At 38.2% G+C, this 20,742-nt stretch overlaps 1 protein-coding gene across 1 annotated transcript in view; it reads left to right on the top strand.

The window, feature by feature from the left end:
• SLC2A13 (solute carrier family 2 member 13) overlaps nucleotides 1-20,742 on the top strand; it is a 381,521-nt gene that overhangs the window by 220,035 nt on the left and 140,744 nt on the right. Inside the window, exon 5 of the mRNA XM_078449949.2 lies at nucleotides 17,965-18,128. Within this exon, the coding sequence (XP_078306075.2) occupies nucleotides 17,965-18,128 (164 nt within the window). The remainder of the gene's footprint in view (nucleotides 1-17,964; nucleotides 18,129-20,742) is intronic.

Here is a 20,742-nt window from a genome sequence, read left to right as displayed (position 1 = left end):
CCATCCCTACCACTAACTTCAGGCAAGTTCTTAACCTCTCTGAGGTTCTAATATGTAGAATTGCTCTAATACATACTCTTAAGGAGTTTTGGTGGTAAAATAGGCCTGTAGAAGATGATACCTATTATTTCCAAGTTCTTGTCTTTATCCTCACTACCAGAACTCGTGAAGCAACATATTTTCATTGCTCCTATAATTCATTAACTGAAGAGGCAGTAGGGCTGAAAAAATATAGAAGTTTTTGCATGCTTTCTTAAAATAAGTTATAAACAAAAGAGTGACACATTTATTACTTAATGACTGGGGTTATTTTACAGATTGTAGAGTTCCTCCTCACCTGAACAATTTTAAGTGAATTTACTATGTAGAAACACAATACGTTGGCCAGAAAAAAGTGGGAAATGGAAGTTGATAAAGATATGAAGAATTATCCTTATTTCTCAGCTGAAATAATCATATGGGGTTTTTGTAACATGTGGAATAAGAACAAATGAGGTTTTAGACAAAATAAAATGCCATACACCACTAAAGCATAAACTCTGCCTCACTTCAAGAGGCCAGTAGTGTATGAGTACCCTGCATAGATTCACACTGGAATAATTTAAAAATATAGAGTAACTTGTTAGAGTGTAAGACTGTGCATACTTGTGTTATTGTACCTTAGGATTTCTCATTTAATGTAAAACTCAATGCAAACACATGAAATGCTGAGAGAAATTTATAACATCCTGAGAGAATAAAGCAATAATTTAGAAATACATAATGAAAAATTTAGCAACAGATATGAGATTGAGAATTCAAATTTGGTTTCGAATTGGTGATATATAAATGATCCACAGAAAGGAGAATAGGCCTTTTTAGCACTTTAGAATGAAGTGTTGGTATGATAACATGCGCAGACATCTGGTTTGCTTTTAGCAAAAATAGGAGCACTCCCTTCATCTGGTGTATGTTTGTACATACTTCGAAAACCAGAGTATCACAGCTAAGTTATGTTATTCAGTTTTCATTTTAATTAATCCCTATTTGTGCTTTTGAAAAGTAAACATTTTAAACTATTTAGAAAAAAAAATGTCAGTATTTATGGTTATTGGAAATCCTGGAATAATTTTAATTTTTTTTTTTTAGATAGAAACAGATCAGAACTGTATGAGTCAGGATTTAAATTTAAGTCTCATCAGTTATTAGTATCATAAAATTTTGATTCCAGGAATTCTAAATAGAAAAAAAAGTACTGTACCTTCAAGAGGCTCTCTATGATGACTAACTTCTTTGCTGGGATGTTCTGTAAACATCATCCTAAGTGTGAGCAAAGAATGATCTCCAACAGTTAGTTCCATGTCCTCTAGCAATTCTGTGCTGTCTGGGAAAGGGGAAATATCCAAAAACAGGGTAAGTTTTGCACATCTTCACGAATTACAAGTACCTTAGTAAGCCATATGTTTTAAGTAAAAAACAAAACAAAACAAAACAAAAAACTAGAATGGTTAAATACATAAGCATTTTCTCCCATGAATTGGACAAGCAGCAGCACTTGGGCTTTGAGGCAGCTGGGCTGGATGGCTCTGTGACTTCCCCAAAACAACATGGGTACTCCAGGGGTTTTTGCTAAATCAACCCAATCAGTTCATCACTGGATACCGGCCAGATCAGGCCAATAGAATTTCTAAGCATTCCGTCACAAGACTGTGAGTGGGGCACGAATATAGAGTACAAAGAGGAGCAAACTAGTTTGGGGAGGTTCCTGAAGTTAGAAGGAATAGAGTTGTTGATCACCCATCTTTTCACACCACTGCCTTCCAGCTTCTGCCTTATTTAATCAGTAAGGGGAAGGAGCAACAGAAGGGCCTCTTTCAGGGACAAGAATAAATACTATTTCTTGGCTCCAAATATATGCTCTTTCCTTTCTAAATGAGTGTGTCTTCTTCTAAACTTCTGTGTCTTCCTTGCCAAGTAGAAAGAACTTCTAGAAATAAAAAAAAATAAAAAGATTTAGTTTCAAACATAACAATGGGCTTCTCAACAGAGTCATAGGTTATTTTCTGAGGAAACTGGGATAAGTAACCAGGGCCTCAGCTATTGTTTTCTTGGTGACCTCATCCAACACTCCAGCCTTTGTGACCCGCTCTTACAACCTCACATACCCCACTCCTTCTCAGTATGCCCTGAGTGGTCAGCAAGGGGTTTCATTAGCATGGAGGTGCTTATTCTATGCTTTCTGTCTGCATTGGAGGTAGACACCACAGTGACAATATGGGCTCGTGCAAGTGAAAGCATAGGTTAGGACGGTAATTCCCCAAATCAGTGATGTTTTCTAGCAAGAGCCCCATGATCCAAAACATTGATTTATTAAGTTCCCTAGGCTGGGGATCAGATTAGGGCATTCATTTGTATCCTCATGTGATTTAATAAAGATGACACATTGGCAGGCTTACCAGGAGTGAGCACAGAACATTCTTTTTGGATAATGGCACACACGAGTGCCTCCTTGCAAGGCAGTAATAATGTCTGAGGCCACCCTATTTTGGAAGACAGCTTTTCTCATTAAAGAAATTTCAGTGTTCAATAAGGATAGGATTTGTTAGCTATCATTTAAGGCTTGGTGGATAAACATAATGGCTTCTATGTGTGCTATAATATCCAAAAGGCCAGTGAAGGGGACAAAGACAGTGGCCAAATAATTGTACCAGTGGAATACAAAATGTGCCCATCTCACCTTGAGGAGAGGGTGATCGGTAGTTGTTACCATGAGGCAAATTCTCCCCTGTGCAGGGAAAACCCATAATGCAGTGGCCCAGCCACCCAGGTGGAAGCCATGACCAGAGATTGGTGCCACATGGCAATGGGTCCCATTTGGGGCCATCCAGTAAATACCTGGGTGGCAAGATGGGTCAGTGTCATTGAAACACTGAAATTTCTCTAATGAGAAAATAGGACAGAATGACTACATAGCTGCAGTGATATCCATCGTATATTCCTGGTATAACTGGGTTGGTTCTGTTTAGAGTGGTTTTTCCATTCCCATCATAGGGTTGCCCAGGTGCTCAAATGTCCATAACCCAGGATAAGCCACATAAACCCATCCCAAGTCAGAGTGTAGCCATCCATAACTCCACTAGTGGTATTTTTAGGATCATTTTAGTCAGCAGTTTGACTGAAAAAGAATACCCAAGCCTCATGTTGTTGATAGTGTGTGCCACAGTCCAGGTCTCAGGATCAATATTGGTAATATTAGATGAATTAAGAATATTAGTCCGAGCTTGTTCTTCCATAATGTACTATTTTAGGGCTTTTCAGTCCCCTTACAGGAGTTGGAATGCCCAGCATGGCAATCATGATGAGCTAGAGAAGGGCAGCCCACACACTCAAGAGTTGGATTGATTTCTTTGTCAGACAAATGAGTGGGCTCACTATAGAAAGGTATTTCCATTAGGTGCCCATTCCATGACCAGGACCACAGGAGCAGCAGAATTTTAAGGCCATAAAGACAGATATTTAGTAGGAACTTATACGGGGAGTTCTTCCTCTTCATTTATGGCCTGATCCCTAGATGTTGATGTGGCTGCAGCTTTAGGAATTTGACCAGTCCCTGAGCACTATACATGTTGCCTGGGGGAGGCAGCACGGTCAGGCATGAGATGGAGGAGGGGTGGGGTATGCCAGACCAGCACCCCTACCTTCTACTGTGGGAGGAGGTCATCAAGATGTGACGGTCCTTGGACCCAGGAGCTGGACACTGGCACCTGGAGGCTCTCCACCCGCTCCCCGGTGCTTAGAATGTGCATTCTGCTTGCCTTTCCCACTCTCAGAAGCTGCCCCAAGGATACACTCTTGAGATAGAAATGTGGTATTGAGGCTGTCTGGACTGGGTACATGACTGAACCCAGTTAAGGCCTCTGTATAAGTTTTCAAGATTGTGGTGGGCACGTGTGGAAAACCAGTCATCTGGCAGCCACCCAAGACAGGCCCCGTAAGTTCCCATGTTCACTAAAACAGCGACCTACCAATTTGGAATGGTCTGCCTCTGTCTGTTGACTCTCCTGCTCTCTACATATGGAGCGCAGTTTCACATTACACCCAGGAAGCCCTACAACAATTTGTAAAGATGCTCTTTTTGTTATTTATATTCCCCTGTAAGTCTGCTCTTTAAGTTTATTTTAATCGATTCTAGAGCTCTCCGTAGAGAGGAGAGTTTAGTTGGCTTTGAGCCTATGAGTCAGGTTAGTGCTCTGTATCTCCTTAAGGGACACCACACTTCTGAGATTTCTTTTTTAACAGGCCGACTGCCCTTCTGTCAGGCCACCTCTGGAGGTTTCTTCCTAACTAAATGCAATTTTATGATTTTTATATTTTGGGAATTTCACTCTTAGTGACAAGTTATTTAGCTGCAAAAGTGCTATACTAGACAAAGGACTTTAGCTATAGAGAATGAAAATACTTTTTTATGTAATTTATTTAGGGGAAGAAATGTGAAGTGGTAAGTGTTGAGTAAGGGTTGATGTTTTGCCCTGTATGCAAACGGAATAACCGCGTAGGAATGTCTGTAATGGTTTATTTGGGATCCTGAGTATGTGTGAGAATGAAATGTAGAGCTTTTATGCTGAGTTAATTATACTCTAAAAATGCTTAGCATTAACTTTTACCAAGTTTTCATTTTCATAAGGTGTTTGTAATGATTAATATGAGCAAAGTGTATATGGACACCTCTTAGCATATAGTAATTACTCTACAGATGGTATTTCTACATTCCTCTTCCATCAGTACAGAGTTCTGCCATCAGTTCCAACTCTCAAATTGAGTTTCACACGCTCAATAAATTTTAGCCATTACCCTTGTTTTTCTATCCTGTATTTTCTTATAAAGCAGCCTTTGGTTTTCCTCGTAAGAAACAAAAAGTGAATGGGGTATTTTAGATATATAATTCTACACACATAAAGGACAATAGAGAATTAAGACAATGCAGCCAATTCAAACAAAAACATTTAACTCAAAATATTTCCTAATTCTCCTGGTTTTTCACAATTAGCAAGATAATTCAGTGCTTCTTTGTAGTAGCTGAGAATTAACATGAATGTCTTTCATGTAGTACTCCCTCAACAAATGTATGTGGACTCATTGGTAATTGCTTTCCTTCTTGAAGTCATACATCACATGTACACATAGAATTTCTTTTTTTGTCATGTGTGAAAGGTCCTGCAGTTACACTGAAAATTGAGCAAGTATGTCCTGGTGTTGCATGCATGCGCTTGAAATGAACCAAGGGTAGTTTTTAGGGGTTTCCGTTTGAACATCAAAGAACATGGTGCTGTCCATGTGCCTGCATCAAGTCAGCAGCCTAATTTACTATTAATAATACATTGGTGTGGCAGGCTTCTCTTTGCAGTCTTTTTTGCTCAAGGCTGTTAACAGCTCAACTTGTTCCTCTACTGTTAAAAAATTGATCAGCTTTCTTTCCCAGACATTTGAAAAAGGAAAAATAAGATGTATTCATACTCTTTCGAAAGTCTTTATTCACTTCAACCCTTCCTTCTCCAGAAACAGTTTGAGGGCTTAATTAAACATATAGAGAGGAAATAGATACAATACGCTTTAAGGTTAGTGATTTAATGGGGGCACCTGGGTGGCTCAGTCAGTTTAGCGTTCAACTCTTGACATCTGCTTGGGTCATGATCTCACAGTTTGTGGGTTCGAGCCCCACATGGGGCTCTGCACTGACAGTTTGGAACCAGCTTGGGATATTCATATTCTCTCTCTCTCTCTCTCTCTCTCTCTCTCCCTCCCTCTCCCTCTCCCTCTCCCTCTCCCTCTCCCTCTCTCTCTGTCCCCTCCCCTCCCCTCCCCCTGCCCTCCCCCCACACACTGTGCTCTCTTTCTCTTTCAAACTTTAAAAAGCATTTTTTTTAAGTTAGTGATACAAGAAACAGAACAAAGTAGGAAAAGATAAGATGACTCAGGCACAAGGAACTTGAATCTAGTAGTGTCTATATGAACTAGGTCACAAAGCCTTTTTGAAAGTGGTCACAGCACCCCTTACATTAGTATCTCTTGAACTGACTCAGAGCCCTGGCTAGGGGTGGCTGGATGGGGCTGAGTGGGTAGGGGCGAGCAAAGGGCATGGATACGTGGGAGTATTGCATTTGTTACAGTCTCCGAATGATTCTTAGTCATACTAAAGTTTGAGAATCCTGTTGCTCCTAAAGTTTTTGCAGCCAGTGAAAAAAGGCAGACATGTCATGTTACATGAGTCACAGCGTCCCTAAGAAAAAAACTAATCAGTTGCCTCAGAGAAGCAAAAGAATTCCTCCTTACTAAGACCAGAGAGAATTCCTTTCTGGGTGCTTTGGTGGTAATGTAATACCCATCCATATTAATCTACCATTTCATAGTAAGTTAGTTATAATAATCTAAACTCATTAGTATTGGTTTTGATATCTACAACAGTTAAGTAATGCCATACAATTTCTTCATCTATCACGGGAGACAGGGCAAAAAGAATTATCTTTATACTTCTTATCTCTAGATGATGCAATCAAGTGGGTTACTTTGGCACCTTGCCCAGGGTAGCATTCTATTTCCCTGCTTATTCTTGTTCTGCAAGCCCCCTCTTTGCTTCAGGAGATGAAATCATCATTTTAGAGAGTCAGAGACTGAGCATATTTGGGAAATTCAAGTATGATCAGTCTGTGTGAAACCTGAGCGATTCTGTTGACCTTTATGGCATCCTTCCCTTCGCTGTGCTCTCCGTCCTCATGCGAGCCAGTGGATGGAGCTCCTTTTCCACTATCATGGATCCCCTGCATCAAAGGCAGACCCTGAATATAGTCACAAATCATTGCCATCTCCTATGAAATCGAAATCTAGAGTTTCCTTCCTGGCCATAACCTCCATCTCTGCCACTACAGTTTTTCTAGTCAGTGAACCGAGCAGGTATTTGTCATCCTGATGTTAACTTACAGTCCCTCAAGTCCTTTCCAATTCTTTTTGTGCCTGATCCTTGGGCTGGTTTTAAATACTCTCCCTGACTAAGCCCTGTGTAACTAGCAGCCTAAAGTGCTTGCACCTTTGTATTTTTTTCAATTCTGGAATATGAGCAGTAGTGATATAGTCAGTTGGAATCACTGATATACTGTTGAGACTGTTAAGTGGACTTAATCACTGTCTTGATGTTCCAGTAGCACTTTACTCTTACTAGTCTCATAGAACTTGGCTCATTGAGGTGTAATTTTTTTGTGGATGGTGGTCTCCTTCAGTGCAGGTAGACACCCCACCCTCCCTAGACAGTCCCAGATATTATTTGTCTTTTTATCTCCTACTGCATCTGGCACATAGGCCCCAAATGAATGTATTTTAATTGCATATAATTGAGATATTTGGCCAGTATATACTAATTTTTCCATTAAAATACATATTACTATTATCGTGTCTAAATATATGGTTTTAAGTTTATTTATTTTGAGAGAGAGTGAGTGAGCAGGGGGAGGGGGACAGAGAGAGCGGGAGACAGAGAATCCCAAAGAGGCTTCCTACTGTCAGTACAGAGCCCCATACGGGGCTAGAACTCACAACTCGAACTCATAAACTGTGAAATCATGACCTAAACTAAAATCAAGAGTCGGACGCTTAACCCACTGAGCTACCCAGGTACCCCTAAATATTTTTTGAATTGAGAAAGTAAACCAGGTATTTATTAGCAAGCAGTGTATTAGTTGTAGTGTTTTGAGCACCAAGAAATAAAAGGCATGGATTATTTCATTTAAGAAAATACTAAGTTTGGCACCAAAAAAAAACGTATTTTTCTAAAGAAAAACACAGATATATTAGTTGCTCGTGATTATTATTTCATGTTTATTTTACTTAATAGTATTGAATTTAGCTCACAGAACTGGAGGTTTATGGTGCCTGAATACAATATATGACATATTCAGTGTACTAAAATTTAACACTTTAAACAAAACTTTTATTATTTTTTTCTCTTAGTGTTTATTTATTTTTGAGAGAGAGAGAAAGAGACAGAGTGTGAGCAGAGGAGGGGCAGAGAGAGAGAAAGACACAGAAATCCAAAGCAGGCTCCAGGCTCTGAGCTGTCAGCACAGAGCCCGCCGTGGGGCTTGAACCCACAGACTGCGAGATCATGACACAAGTCGAAGTTGGACGCTTAACTGACTGAGCCACCCAGGTGCCCCTAAACAAAACTTTTAAGTCACAAATGCTTATTATAGAAAATTGGAAACATATAAGGAAGAAAAGGCACCTAAAATCTCACCCCCTGATAATAGTATATGTTAACATTTTGGTGTATTCATTTGTCTTACTTTTCTATAATTTTTCAATAGTTGACTTTCTAGCCTCTAAATAATTTTGCATCTTGCTTTTCACTTCATCTTATATGCTCTTGGTCTGTTTTCCCAGTCTTTATTCCACAGAGATTCAGAGTTATAAATAATGTGCATAAAACTACAGATCTTTGCATAATCACAGTTTTGTGTGGCCATGCTCTAAAATGTTGCTTTTATGTAGATTAAAAGTTCTTGCAAACTTTTACTTACAAACCTTGGAATCCACTGCAGCTTAAGATAAAGTACTGTTTTGGGCACGTGGGTGGCTCAGTCAGTTAAGCGTCCGACTTCAGCTCAGGTCATGATCTCGCAGTTTGTGGGTTCAAGCCCCGTGTTGGACTCTGTGCTGACAGCCCAGAACCTGGGGCCTGCTTCAGATTCTGTGTCTTCTCCTCTCTCTGCCCCACCCCTGCTTGTGCTCTCTCTCTCTCTCTCTCTCTCTGTGTCCGTCAAAAATGAATAAATGTTAAAAAAAAAAAAAAGTTAAAGTACTGTTTTGTTCCTTTTTGATAGTGCCAAGAGCAGTGTTTTTCATAAAGTAAATGCTATGGCCTGCCCTTTTTTCTCATTCAGACTCTTCAGCCTCCTGAGAGGAATGTTAAGTAGACCATTACCTTCTCTCCTCTTGTTCCTTTAATGAGGTGTTAGATGAGCACAATTTGGAGATAAGTGATGGAAAGACTAGTTTGTATCAATGTTTGAGTTGAAAAAGCTCATAAATCACATACAGTCCATTTTTAATATTCTCTTCCCTAGTCATGAGGGTACATAGGAACTCAGTACTGGCCACTAAGGTAGGAAGGATTGTAGCTGAATCAGGAAAGCATGCTGGGGAGGAATATGTTGAAACTAAACCATTCAAGGCGCAATCTTCTAACCTTCCCCTCACCTTACCCCAAGGACTTTTTTTTTAATTTCTTTAAACCCTCTGGATTTATAAAATACTTTATTATGAACATGAATTATTATAATTATTTAAAAGATTAAAATTTAGTTGTAGATATACTAAAAGCCACTGAACTATATACTTTTAAAAGATTGTGATTTTTATGAATTATATCTCAATATAAATCTTAAAGCAAAAAAAAAAGGCAATAAAAGGCCACTCCATCCATTCACTCGTTTAAATAAGCACTTAATCAGTGTCTCAAAGGAAATAGCCATAAGCCTGCTTTGGCAGTTGCAGAGGTGTAAATCACATGCAAACTGTTCTTTGGGGAGTTTTTAGTCTAATAGAGGAAATAAAATGTGCATTTAAGTAAGTCGCATAGCAGAAGGAACGTTGTGCATTGTAAGAGAAGTGCTGACAAATTGCTGAGGAAAAGCAGAAGATTAATAACAAATTATTGTAGAATTGATCAGGTAGGTTGGTAGATTTGACGGTGGCGAAATAAGGGAGTAGCTCCCTGATTGCTCACAGTTTCTCAGTGAATATTAGGCAAGATGTCACCTGAGGCTGGATAGATTGGGACAGTAGAAGGAAAGGAGGTACTATGGTTGTCTCCTGCAGAGCTGTTGCCTGTGTGTCTTAGGGGTTTCCAGGTGAGTGCAATTTGTGTGTTTGTCTTTCAGCTGCTAGGTGTAAATGCAGAGTGGAAGAGTAACTGGGTATAAGTGGGCAGAGTTGGCATTTATGGCATGAATATGACAAAGGGGGGTCAAGCCAGAGAATTTGAGAATGGTGAAAAGAACATGACTGTAATAATGATTTGGGAAAGTATATTTTCAAGGCAGTGTCAACATTGCCTGGGATCTTAGTGAAAATGCAGCTTCTCAGTCCTAGACCTGCTGAATCAGAAACTGAGAGTGGGGCCCAGCAGTCTGTTTTTACAGGTCCATCAGGTGATTCTGGATCAGTACCTGGGAAGCACTGGGGATTGGGAAATTGAAACGGATGGAGGCAGTATGTACAGTTATGGGAAAATGGCAGAAATGGGTGATGATGGATAACTAAAAAGAGGAAAGTGTATATACGGCTCAATGTATATACATGAAATTCTTCCACGAAAGTGGAAAAATTCAAGTGAGCCATGAGGGTGAGGAGTGCTGGTCAGAGACTAGGATACTTGAAGGATTTCAGAAGTGGAGCTGTTAGGAAACTCAATATCTGGATGGTCCTCGTCAAGGCTATTCTCACGAAGAATCACAACACAGAGTAGAAGTGGAGAAGAAAACTGTCAGGCAGGCGCGGGAGTCACCATTGAATGAGGAGTGACCAGCAAAGTAGGTGGCATTAAAGAAGGAATGTTAGAGGATAGTCGAGCTCACTTCTTTCCCCTTATCCTCTTCAGCTCCTCAGGCCTCCTCCAGTATATAGGAGTGAGACAAAACAAGCTGTAAAAAGTGATCCCCCTAGTTCACAGGGCACAGGGAGAGGGGATGAGAGGAAGATTGAGTAAATGAGTGAATGTACAGGTTAGTGTGGAAGTAAATGACCAGGTGGAAACAGGTGACCTGAAAGTCTTGGACTCTTGCACGATGCTAAAATGAGCAGGTATGTGAGACATGATGGAACAGGGTGAAAGCCCTTGTTTCTGATGTGATTAGGGTCGGCACTTGATTGGTTAACTGAGAAAGACAGTTAATCAAAGAAAGGTCCCAAGGCTCGGACCTTCCCAACCCTGTCAGACCGGCAAGACAGAAATGACAACTGGTTCAGGACTCTTGCCAACCTCTAGAGAAATCCTGGAATAGGCAGCTCTTAGACATTGGTACCCTGCACAGATCGAGAATATCATGGTCTCAAAGATTCTCAAACCAATGGATTTCTCTTCCACCAACATGGTCTCAACCTCAGCCACGAAGTGACTGAGCCGCGCGTACTAAGGGTTTGAATCGTATTAAACATATACCAAGGGAACGGTGAACTTGGATACAAGGTCAAGATCAGCAACAAGTTCTACAGTCCAGTGCTGACATCAGATACAAGCTTCAAGGATAGTATCATTTCTTAATCAAAGAAATGATGCATATATATCTTCAGTATTTTATTTTTAGTTGTACAGTAATTATTTATATCCACTGCTTGAACTTCCACATTGTTTTTCTTGCATAAATCACACTCAATATTATCATCTGTGAATTCCAGCTTTAGTTTCTTTCAAATAGAACAAGAACTGAAAGATACTTGAGAAGAAACCAAAGGGCAAAATCTTCCAGACTTTAACATTTTATCCCCATTTGTTCACAGTTGTGTGGCCCATACAGTTTTTGGGTTTTTGTTTTGTTTTAATAAGTCACCTTTATTCACCCTTTCCAAAGCATATAGTTTTGTCTTTAATGCAGGCTTTTTTTCATCATCTTATGTTCTATTGCTTTTTGTGTTATTTGATTACATAACTATAATGATGAGCATAAACAGGATGGGGAGAGGGGAGAAACACCTGATTTAATATACATACAGTTCAACAGATGGGAGATGCAAGCCTGTATGAAGTCCCAAATGTTCATTTTCCTGTGGGCATATGTTTTATGGAAAGAATTAACAGGTTAATCTGGCAAGTTGGTGAATTGCAAGTCAAATTAGAGAGCTTCTATCATTGTTCTTAGTGTTGCTTAGCTTAGAGCAAGGTCAGTGATCTGGCTGAGTTGGGTGGGTGAGACATGAGGACATCTCTCTTGAGGTTTCCAGAGGTTTGAAGCCAGGTTAAAGGGACTGGTCTCTGAGGCGGAGAGGAGGTCACACTGGGAACACTGAAGGTCTGTAGAATCTCTTTTAATTTCCTTTGACACATTTTAATTTGTTCTTCGCCAAACACTAATGAAATCATTTAAATTATGAAAATTGTTTTGTAAAATAGTAAATGTGATTAATAATGATGCTTTCTGAGGATTACTATATTTGGATTATTTTTTGATTTAAACCTAGTATAAGTAGTGTGTTAGCTCAAAATATATGCATGATATACATGAAATCCTAATTTCTGCCTTTCTAACTTATATATTTTGCATTACAGCTTGCACCTAATAATGCAGAAAGCAAATTTTTTTTTACTGTTTAAAATACATAAAATTGGTTTAAACATCTTAATCATTTTTTTTTTTTAAAGTTTGTTTTGAGAGAGGCGGGGAGAGAGCGTGAGCCAGGGAGGGGCAGAGAGAGAGGGAGAGAGAGAATCTCAAGCAGGCTCTGCACTGTCAGCACTGAGCCCAGCACAGGGTTCAATCTCACAAACCATGAGATCATGACCTGAGCTGAAATCAAGAGCTGGACACTCAACCGAACTATCCATCAAGGTCCCCAAAGAACTTAGTCATTTTTTAAATAATTTTTAAGATTTTCGTATTTGGGTGAAACATTTTTTTCTTAAATCTATTGATGTGTTTTTCATAGTTATCCATGCTTTTGATTGTATAAACAAAATAAACAAAAGTGGGAAAATACAATTTTTTCACTTAAAAAACCATCTTTTATTAGAATGACATTTAAAATTCTGTAGTCAGTGTACCTTACCATATGATACAAATAAATGTATTTATGATAATAGGAACTAAAAGAGAGAAACAATTTAACTTGGATAATGGGAATCTTTTAGGGCTTATAGTCAGTCAGCTATGCTCTATAAGTTCTCATCTTCTCACTTAACTTGGTCTTTATACCAAGTATGAAAGTAACCCACAAGATTGTTGAATAAGACAAAGTTCGTAGATAACTGAATTTGGAAGCTATCTGCAGCATTGCTAGAATACATTAGAAAAATATAGTCCATATCTGTTCAGGAAGTTGAAGTCTTTACAGTTTTATACCAGAAAAAGTTTGTCTTTATTATGAACCTATACATTTTGTTTTGTCAGACCATTAAAATTATCATTTACTATTTTTTTTGGCAGCCAGGCATTTTAGAGCTAACTTGTAGTTATTATGTGGCCAAAGTTTTTATATAATCATCTTCATCTTCTACCTGTCTTACTAGTCTTTTTGTTTTAGTGGCCCTATCATGTGATTTTTATTACGAATATCCTTAATTCCCTTTTGAAGGTTGGTGGTAGATAAATTCAATAAATTCAACAACTAGTGAGTACCTACTTCTTGTGTTTAAGTTAAATCTGTTGTCCTGGCAATAGTGAAAAAGACAGGTATGGCTTCAAGGAGTTAAAAAAAAATACCTTTTTCAGAAATGACTAGGAAATGCTTTGTTCAAATATAGAACAAAGGAAAGTAATATATATATATATATATGTATATATATACATATATATATATTGCTAAGCATGTAAAATACACATATTCATTTTATTGGTAGTTTAACATCATCATTAGGATAGATTGCCATTATCAAAGCCTAGATGTTTTCTAGAGCTGTTTTGTTTTATTCAGATTAAAGATTCAGAACTGGAAGCTGGATCTCAAATAATCTCTGACATAGCAATGCACATATAGTCTGGCCATTGTGTTCTTAAATGTCCACACAGAGTTGTGAAGCTGGTCTTCTCTGAGAGCCCACTGCCCTCAGGCCTTTCAACTTCACTCTGGGGAAAAGCTGGCATGTGTGAGATGACCAAAGGTTTCCCAGGGAGTCTTTGAAAAAGATGATAGGCCCTCTGATAGATACTATAAAATGATTTTGAAAAGAGAAGGAAGGCATCCCTACTTTAGTCTAAAAAGGAAAGAAAGCCTTTTTTCAGTTGTTCATATTGTTCTTTTATGAAGAAGACTCTCTTATGCTTTGTGCAGCTTTTAAACAAATACCCAGTCCCTTGAACATTCAGACTACTACATAAAGGCTTAGAAGGTTGCAAATACAGTGGTAGTCCATTCTATAAATGGTTGGCCGATAGCATCATTTCCAAAAACATTGGAATTCACACACTTTAAAATGTAAATTCAGTGTATCTTTTCACCATGAGCTGACTAAAAAACTAGGCTCATAAATTATTCTGCCCTAAATATGTCATCCCCTGCCTTATGAAAGAGAATATAGTTATTGCCTGAATTTTTCTGAAGCTGATTGCCCTTTAAGTGAATGTCCTTGTCTTTTCCTTCTGTTGGCCTTTTGCTTATTTTACTGCTTAATAACATTTTTACTGGATAGGCAGAATAATGCCCTCCCCCTACAACCAAAGCGCCTATCCTAACCCCACAACCTATGAATATGTTACAATACATGTAACAAGGGAGATTAGGTTGCAGATTGAATTAAATCTGTTTGTCATTTTACCTTAAACCCAGAGATTATCCTGGGTTATCAGAGCTGCCCCAGTTTATTCACAAAGGTCCTTAAATATAGAAGAGGACATCAGAGTGAAGTGATATGAGAGGCACTTGACCATTTTTGCTGGTTTTGAGATTGAGGAGGGGACCCCAGGAGACTACAAACATGGAGACTTCTAAAGCCTGGGAAAGACAAAGAAACCTGTTTTCCCTTGAGCTTCCAAAAAAGAATGCCTCCTGACACCCAGTGAAACTCACATCAGATTTCTGACCTACAGAACTGTTAGATAATACATTGCTGTTCATTAAAGCTACTAACCTTGTAGTTGCTTGTTATGGCAACAGTAAAAACTAATACATTTACCCATGTTCCAAGAAAGGAAGAACGAAGATAAAACTTGAGGTACTTCCATCCAGAAAAAGATCTAGTGTGTGCTGAAGTTACAGTGCTTGTTGACAAGGAGATAAAAGGCCATCCATGAATTTCAGCACCCTGCTGTCACAGCAATCTACAGGTGCCTGTTCCCGGTGTAATGACCTAAAATACACTTCAAAACAATATACCTTTGTTTCATTCAGCCTCCAGTCTGCCTACATGGCTGTCATTGGAGTGAGCTTTCCATAGAACAGATCTAATTGTGTTATTTCTCTTTAAAGCCCATTTTATGATTTTCCATTGTCTAGAGAAAAAAAACCCACACATGTGGGCTGGCAGTCAAGGCCCTGTGACAATAGACTCTTCTGTAGCCTATGTCATACTTCTCCTTCTTGTGTACCTTGTGTTAGCCAAGGTAAGGTAATGACGTTCTGTGAGTCCAGCAATGTGCTTTGCACTTTTCTTCTTTGTACATTTCATTTCCTCTACCACCAGTGTCCTCCCAGATGTTCACACCTGCTGGCAGTCCCCTATGAATTCCCTGAGACTCAACTCAAACATTAAATTCCCTGGAAAATCAAAGAACATACCACATCAAATAAAATTGTTTGGTCTATCCTTTATGCCACATTGTGACTAAAATTTTTTGTGATATTAAATTTATTTCAATTTTATTCTGTTTCATTCTGTGAGTTTCTTGAAGGTAGCAAGTGGGTCTCAATAATATATTTGTGGGATTTTAGTAACTCACGTAGCTTATACAGTAGATACTCATAAACATTAAAAGAACAAATGATCATGTTTCCTGACCTGGCCAATCTACCACAAGATTCCATTTTAAAGGGAGGTTTCTGATTCCCAGGCCACTATTTGGTTACATTCTGCCTCTAAAAGTTAAGTATTGTAAAAGAAATTTTCTTACATACCTAGGGAACATTTTCATTGTAAGTAAAATTTTGACACTGACCAGTTTACTTTGATGCCATTTCCCTTTTTAATGTTTGGAATTTCATGGATTTTATTGTATCAAAATGAAAACATCAAAATAATCTGTTGTTCTTTTCATGGGTCTGTTTTCAAGAATTATTTTGTGTGATATATTTGTTTTTATTTTTTAAATATCAAGACGACTCTGAAATGTAATAGAATAGCATAGCAAGTATCAAATTCTTTGACTTTAAATACTTGAATTTTCTCTCAGTGCTTCTATTTTCTGCCTTTCTAGATTTGTTATTGATGTTAATTTCTCAGCGGTTTTACATAGGTCTGACCTTGCTGCACAAGTCTTTACGAAAATGAGAATGTATATGGTAGAACTTGGAAACTGTGAAACAGTATTCAGATGGAATGAGTTATTTTCATAACTTTTATTATCACTTTACACTGTGACTGCAAAATGTTCACAATTTTCATGATGATGGAAGTAATTCCACTGGGAATATCTCTTTTTTACAACTGCTGTCAGAACTCAAAATCTTAAAATGGTTGGCATAATTAGTGTGATCAGCAAAACACATCCTTCATGTTGCATAATAACTTATAAGTTCGGTTTACTACTTTTAAAAATGAAAATTTTTATTAAGATGAATGAGTCTGCATTGTTAATGTTTTACATAAGAATATCATCATTAACTTGAGAAAATAGTAGAAGCAAACCATTGATAAATCATTGAAACATAAATGTATTTAAAACAGATTGTATTTTTGAAATACTATGAAACTGTTGATAAATATCTGGAAACTGTAGGTTGTAATTGTAGAAATATCTAGCTTGGATACCCACTATCTGGTTTGGGTAAAGATTTGAATTCTGTCACTTTTCATAGGTGATTCACCAGGAATATTTTGCTTCCTTTGTTTTAAGGATAGCTTTATTTTTTTAATTTTTTTTAATGTTTTGATTTATTTTTGAGACAGAGAGAGACAGAGCATGAGCAGGGGAGGGGCAGAGAGAGGCGAAGACACAGAATCTAAAGCAGGCTCCAGGCTCTGGGCTGTCAGCACAGAGCCCAACACAGGGCTCGAACTCACAGACCGTGAGATCGTGACCTGAGCCGAAGTCGGACACGTAACCAACTGAGCCACCCAGGCTCCCCTTTAGGATAGCTTTAAAGTAATCTTCTGATTTAACTACTGATACTTTCATCAGAAAAGGAATATAAAAAACCTGACTTCTTTAAATGTACCAGAGGTATCTCCTATTGTGCATTATGGCTTATTAGAGCTAGTCTCCAGTAAATTCATTTAGAATAAAATTAGTCTATAGAGCCTAATCATGTAGATCGTGCTAGAGACTTCCCTCACCAAAGATTATACTTTTCTAGGAACCACAAAACCATTCTCATGTATGTCATGTCAGTGTCTCATCTCCTTACAAAATGCCAAATAAATTGACACATTCTTACTTCTTGTGTCTTTAAGGATATTCCTCTACCAGAATTCTGCCATTATATCACACTTGACGTATTATATGCAACAAGTCTATCCTTTTTAAGTACATAAGTTTATAATGTATGATGACTTCTAATTCATTCCATGGACTTCGAGTTATCCTTGATTAGCATTTTAGTCATAATGAAGCTACCAGTTGCCACTGCCCCTAGTTTTGGAGTATATTTCACTTTTAAAGCCTTCAACTCTCTGTCCTTTTTTTAAATTTTTTTAATTTATTTTGAGAGAGAGAGAGAGTGCATGCATGCATACCTGGATGTGTGCAAGCAGGGGAGGGGCAGAAGGAGAGGGAGAGAGAGAAGACTCCATACTCAGCTCTGAGCCTGATGCAGGGCTCGATCCCATGACCATGAAATCATAACGAGCCAAAATCAAGAGTCAGACACTTAACTGACTAAGCCACCCAGGTGTCCCACCCTCTGTCCTCTTGCTTGAGTATCTTTTCTTGATTATACAAAGTTCAAGATAAATTTATCTTAGCAGAATCTCTGTCCTATGATCCTTTAAACACTTTGCATGGATTCCCATGTTAACTTGATGGTATTACTATAGCTCTTAATGGTCTTTTTTAGATCTACTATATTTTTCTATGTGAATAATTGTTTCTTTGAATAACTATCAGCAACAATTGTTTCATTCTTTCCTCACAGGTACTACAGTGCAACCATTCTGCAGATGTCTGGTGTTGAAGATGATAGACTTGCGATATGGCTGGCTTCAGTTACAGCCTTCACAAATTTCATTTTCACACTCGTGGGAGTCTGGCTTGTTGAGAAAGTGGGCCGCAGGAAGCTTACCTTTGGGAGCTTAGCAGGTAGGTGACTGGATGAAGAATTCAATTACAAACTTTTCTCTAATGATGGCAAGTTCACCTTCCAAAATACAATACCAATGCTACTTATGATCTTGTTCTCATAGCCAAATGATAGAGTTTTTTACACAAAAAGTTTTTTTTAAAGAACTTAATATTATGATATGTAACTAGAATGTGACTAGAAACTTGAATTGTAAGAACAATTTGAGTCTACAGGGGTAACATTCTGCTGCTGTTATTTTTGAGTTCTGCTCAAAGGTACAAAAGTGAAAAGAATAATGGTGCTTTTTTGTTCTTCTTTGAACAATTTGATATTCATAAACTCCCTTTTAAACATGTTTTATTTTTAAGTTTGGTATAATATGGAAGTAAATTTGGAGGTTTTTTTTTTTTTTTTTTTTTTTTTTTTCCAAAGCTCTTTCAGCAATATAGTGTTAGAACCATATAATTTCTTCACAAAGCAGGGGCAGACTTTTTGTGTTTGAATCAGGCTCAAATTCTAAGGTAAATTCTGGTTGGTTAAGTGTGTTTTCTGTAACACCTAAATAAGACAAAGCCTTTCTCATTTCAAGTATCTTTTGTCTTTGAATTCTGTACATTTCATTATTTATTTCTTTGTTAACACAAAGCCTGTTTCATTTGACAGGATGAGACCCATCTTTGCCAATGTCTTCTCTTGTTGTATCATATACTTTTCTTATTTTTTTCATACATACAGATTGCTAATTATCAATTATCTGTCCTCCAGTAACTCCTTTATAAGTTTATTAGAGTAAGAAAAGATTTTTTCATTAAAATGTGAAGTTTCCAGGCCAGCATGAGCTAACTTCTATTTTGACCAAATTATACCTTTAAACACTGATCTAATAGCACTGCTTCAGGCACTCATCCCAGATTTTAATGAGAAAATACATTCTGAGCTGCAACCTCAGTTATTAGGAACTTGTAGTCTCTGCCATCCCTGCCTCCAGAAGGAAGAGTGGAATGCTTCTACCCTCTGTTCTTGCCTAACCAGTGGGAGGACTTGAGTCTGTCATGTAAGTTGAACTGAGGGGAAGGTGAACAAAAATGGTCTGATTAAGAGGCAAAGGTAATCACAACAGCCCAGGTACACAGGGAAGCAGAAGGGCAAGTGAGGAAAGGTGAAGGACAAGGAGGCTAAAAACCATCCATTCATAAACTTGTCAAACACTTATGTGTTCATAAACACATAAACCAGAAGTGTTTAGTCTGGAAAAAAGACTAAAGGGAGACCTAAGAGATATCTTATTCTTTTTTTTTTTTTTTTTTTTAATGTTTGTTTACTTTTGAGAGAGAGAGAGGGACAGAATGTGAGCAGGGGAGGGGCAGAGAGAGAGGGAGACACAGAATCTGAAGCAGGCTCCAGGCTCTGAGCTGTCAGCAACAGAGCCCAACACAGGGCTCGAACCCACGAACCATGCGATCGTGACTTGAGCCAAAGTTGGCAGCTCAACTGACTGAGCCACCCAGGTGCCCTGAGAGGAATCTTATTTTTGCAGATGATAGATGTTATAAGGGCATAATTTTTACTTGATATGAGAAAAATATTCTTAATAGAGCTTTCCAATAATGAATTCGGCTGCCTCATTAGGATGGTAAACTCTGAACAGAATAGATGACCATCAGATAGTGATGTGCTAAAAATAAATTCCTACCGTTGATTAGAAATTGGGGTTGCTGACTTCTGAGGTTCAGATCAACCCTAAGAAGAGGTAAAAGCTACTTTAAACATTTTTAAATAGATACCTACCCTTCCTTTTCAACAAGGCCTCCATTAACTGCTACTTCCAGAGGTCTATTTTTTAAATAGAATTTCTGATTAAATTTGGCTTTTGAGATCTGGGGAAAACTGCTGGTTTTGAGAGCAGGGAAAAACATTTTTTCTGGTAGCCTTGGTCCCTTTATTTCTTGTATTCCAATGAGACATTTTCTTATCAGTTCAGGTTTTTCAGGCTTTGTAGATCTAAAGCCATACTGCTTGGGTTGGAATTTTATGACTTTGGGCAAGTTTCCATTTTCTCATAGGTAAAATGCAATTAATTATAGTCCCTACTTCATAGGGTTTTAATCAGAACTGAACACATTTATACACGTATGGCATTTGAAACTCTTCCTGACACAGTAAGGTGCCTAGCACATCTTAGCTATCACAGCATTATTATTGACAGAGTGATTCTTTGTTGTTTTAACCATAATGTGAAACCAATATGCATCGTCAGAATCCAGGAGCTTTCCTGAAGCCTTCTAGCTGATGTCATGTTTCACCTCTCAGTGTAGGTACTCTGCTCCAAGGATTTCCAGAGCCCATCCCTGGCTATTAAGAGGAAGTATTAAGACCATTAATTGGGGGGACAATACCAAGAGATTTCAAGTACTGGTTTTTATGAGCAACCCATAGGCACTTTTCTTTCCTGCCTTGATTTCTTTTCAGCCAAAACCACCAACACCCCAGCTCTGCACATTACTAAAACCATGCACTGATTGATCTGGCATGAAAGAGATATTACATCAAGTAAACACCTGATTTCCTTGTTATGTTGCCAATTAAAGTGATGATGTAGATATTACAGTGGATTAGGAGGTAAAAGGCCTA

The sequence above is a fragment of the Panthera onca genome, chromosome B4 (genome assembly GCF_046562875.1).
Source record: "Panthera onca isolate mPanOnc1 chromosome B4, mPanOnc1 haplotype 2, whole genome shotgun sequence".
NCBI lineage: Eukaryota > Metazoa > Chordata > Mammalia > Carnivora > Felidae > Panthera > Panthera onca.
This window is presented reverse-complemented; position numbering and strand designations above follow the sequence as displayed.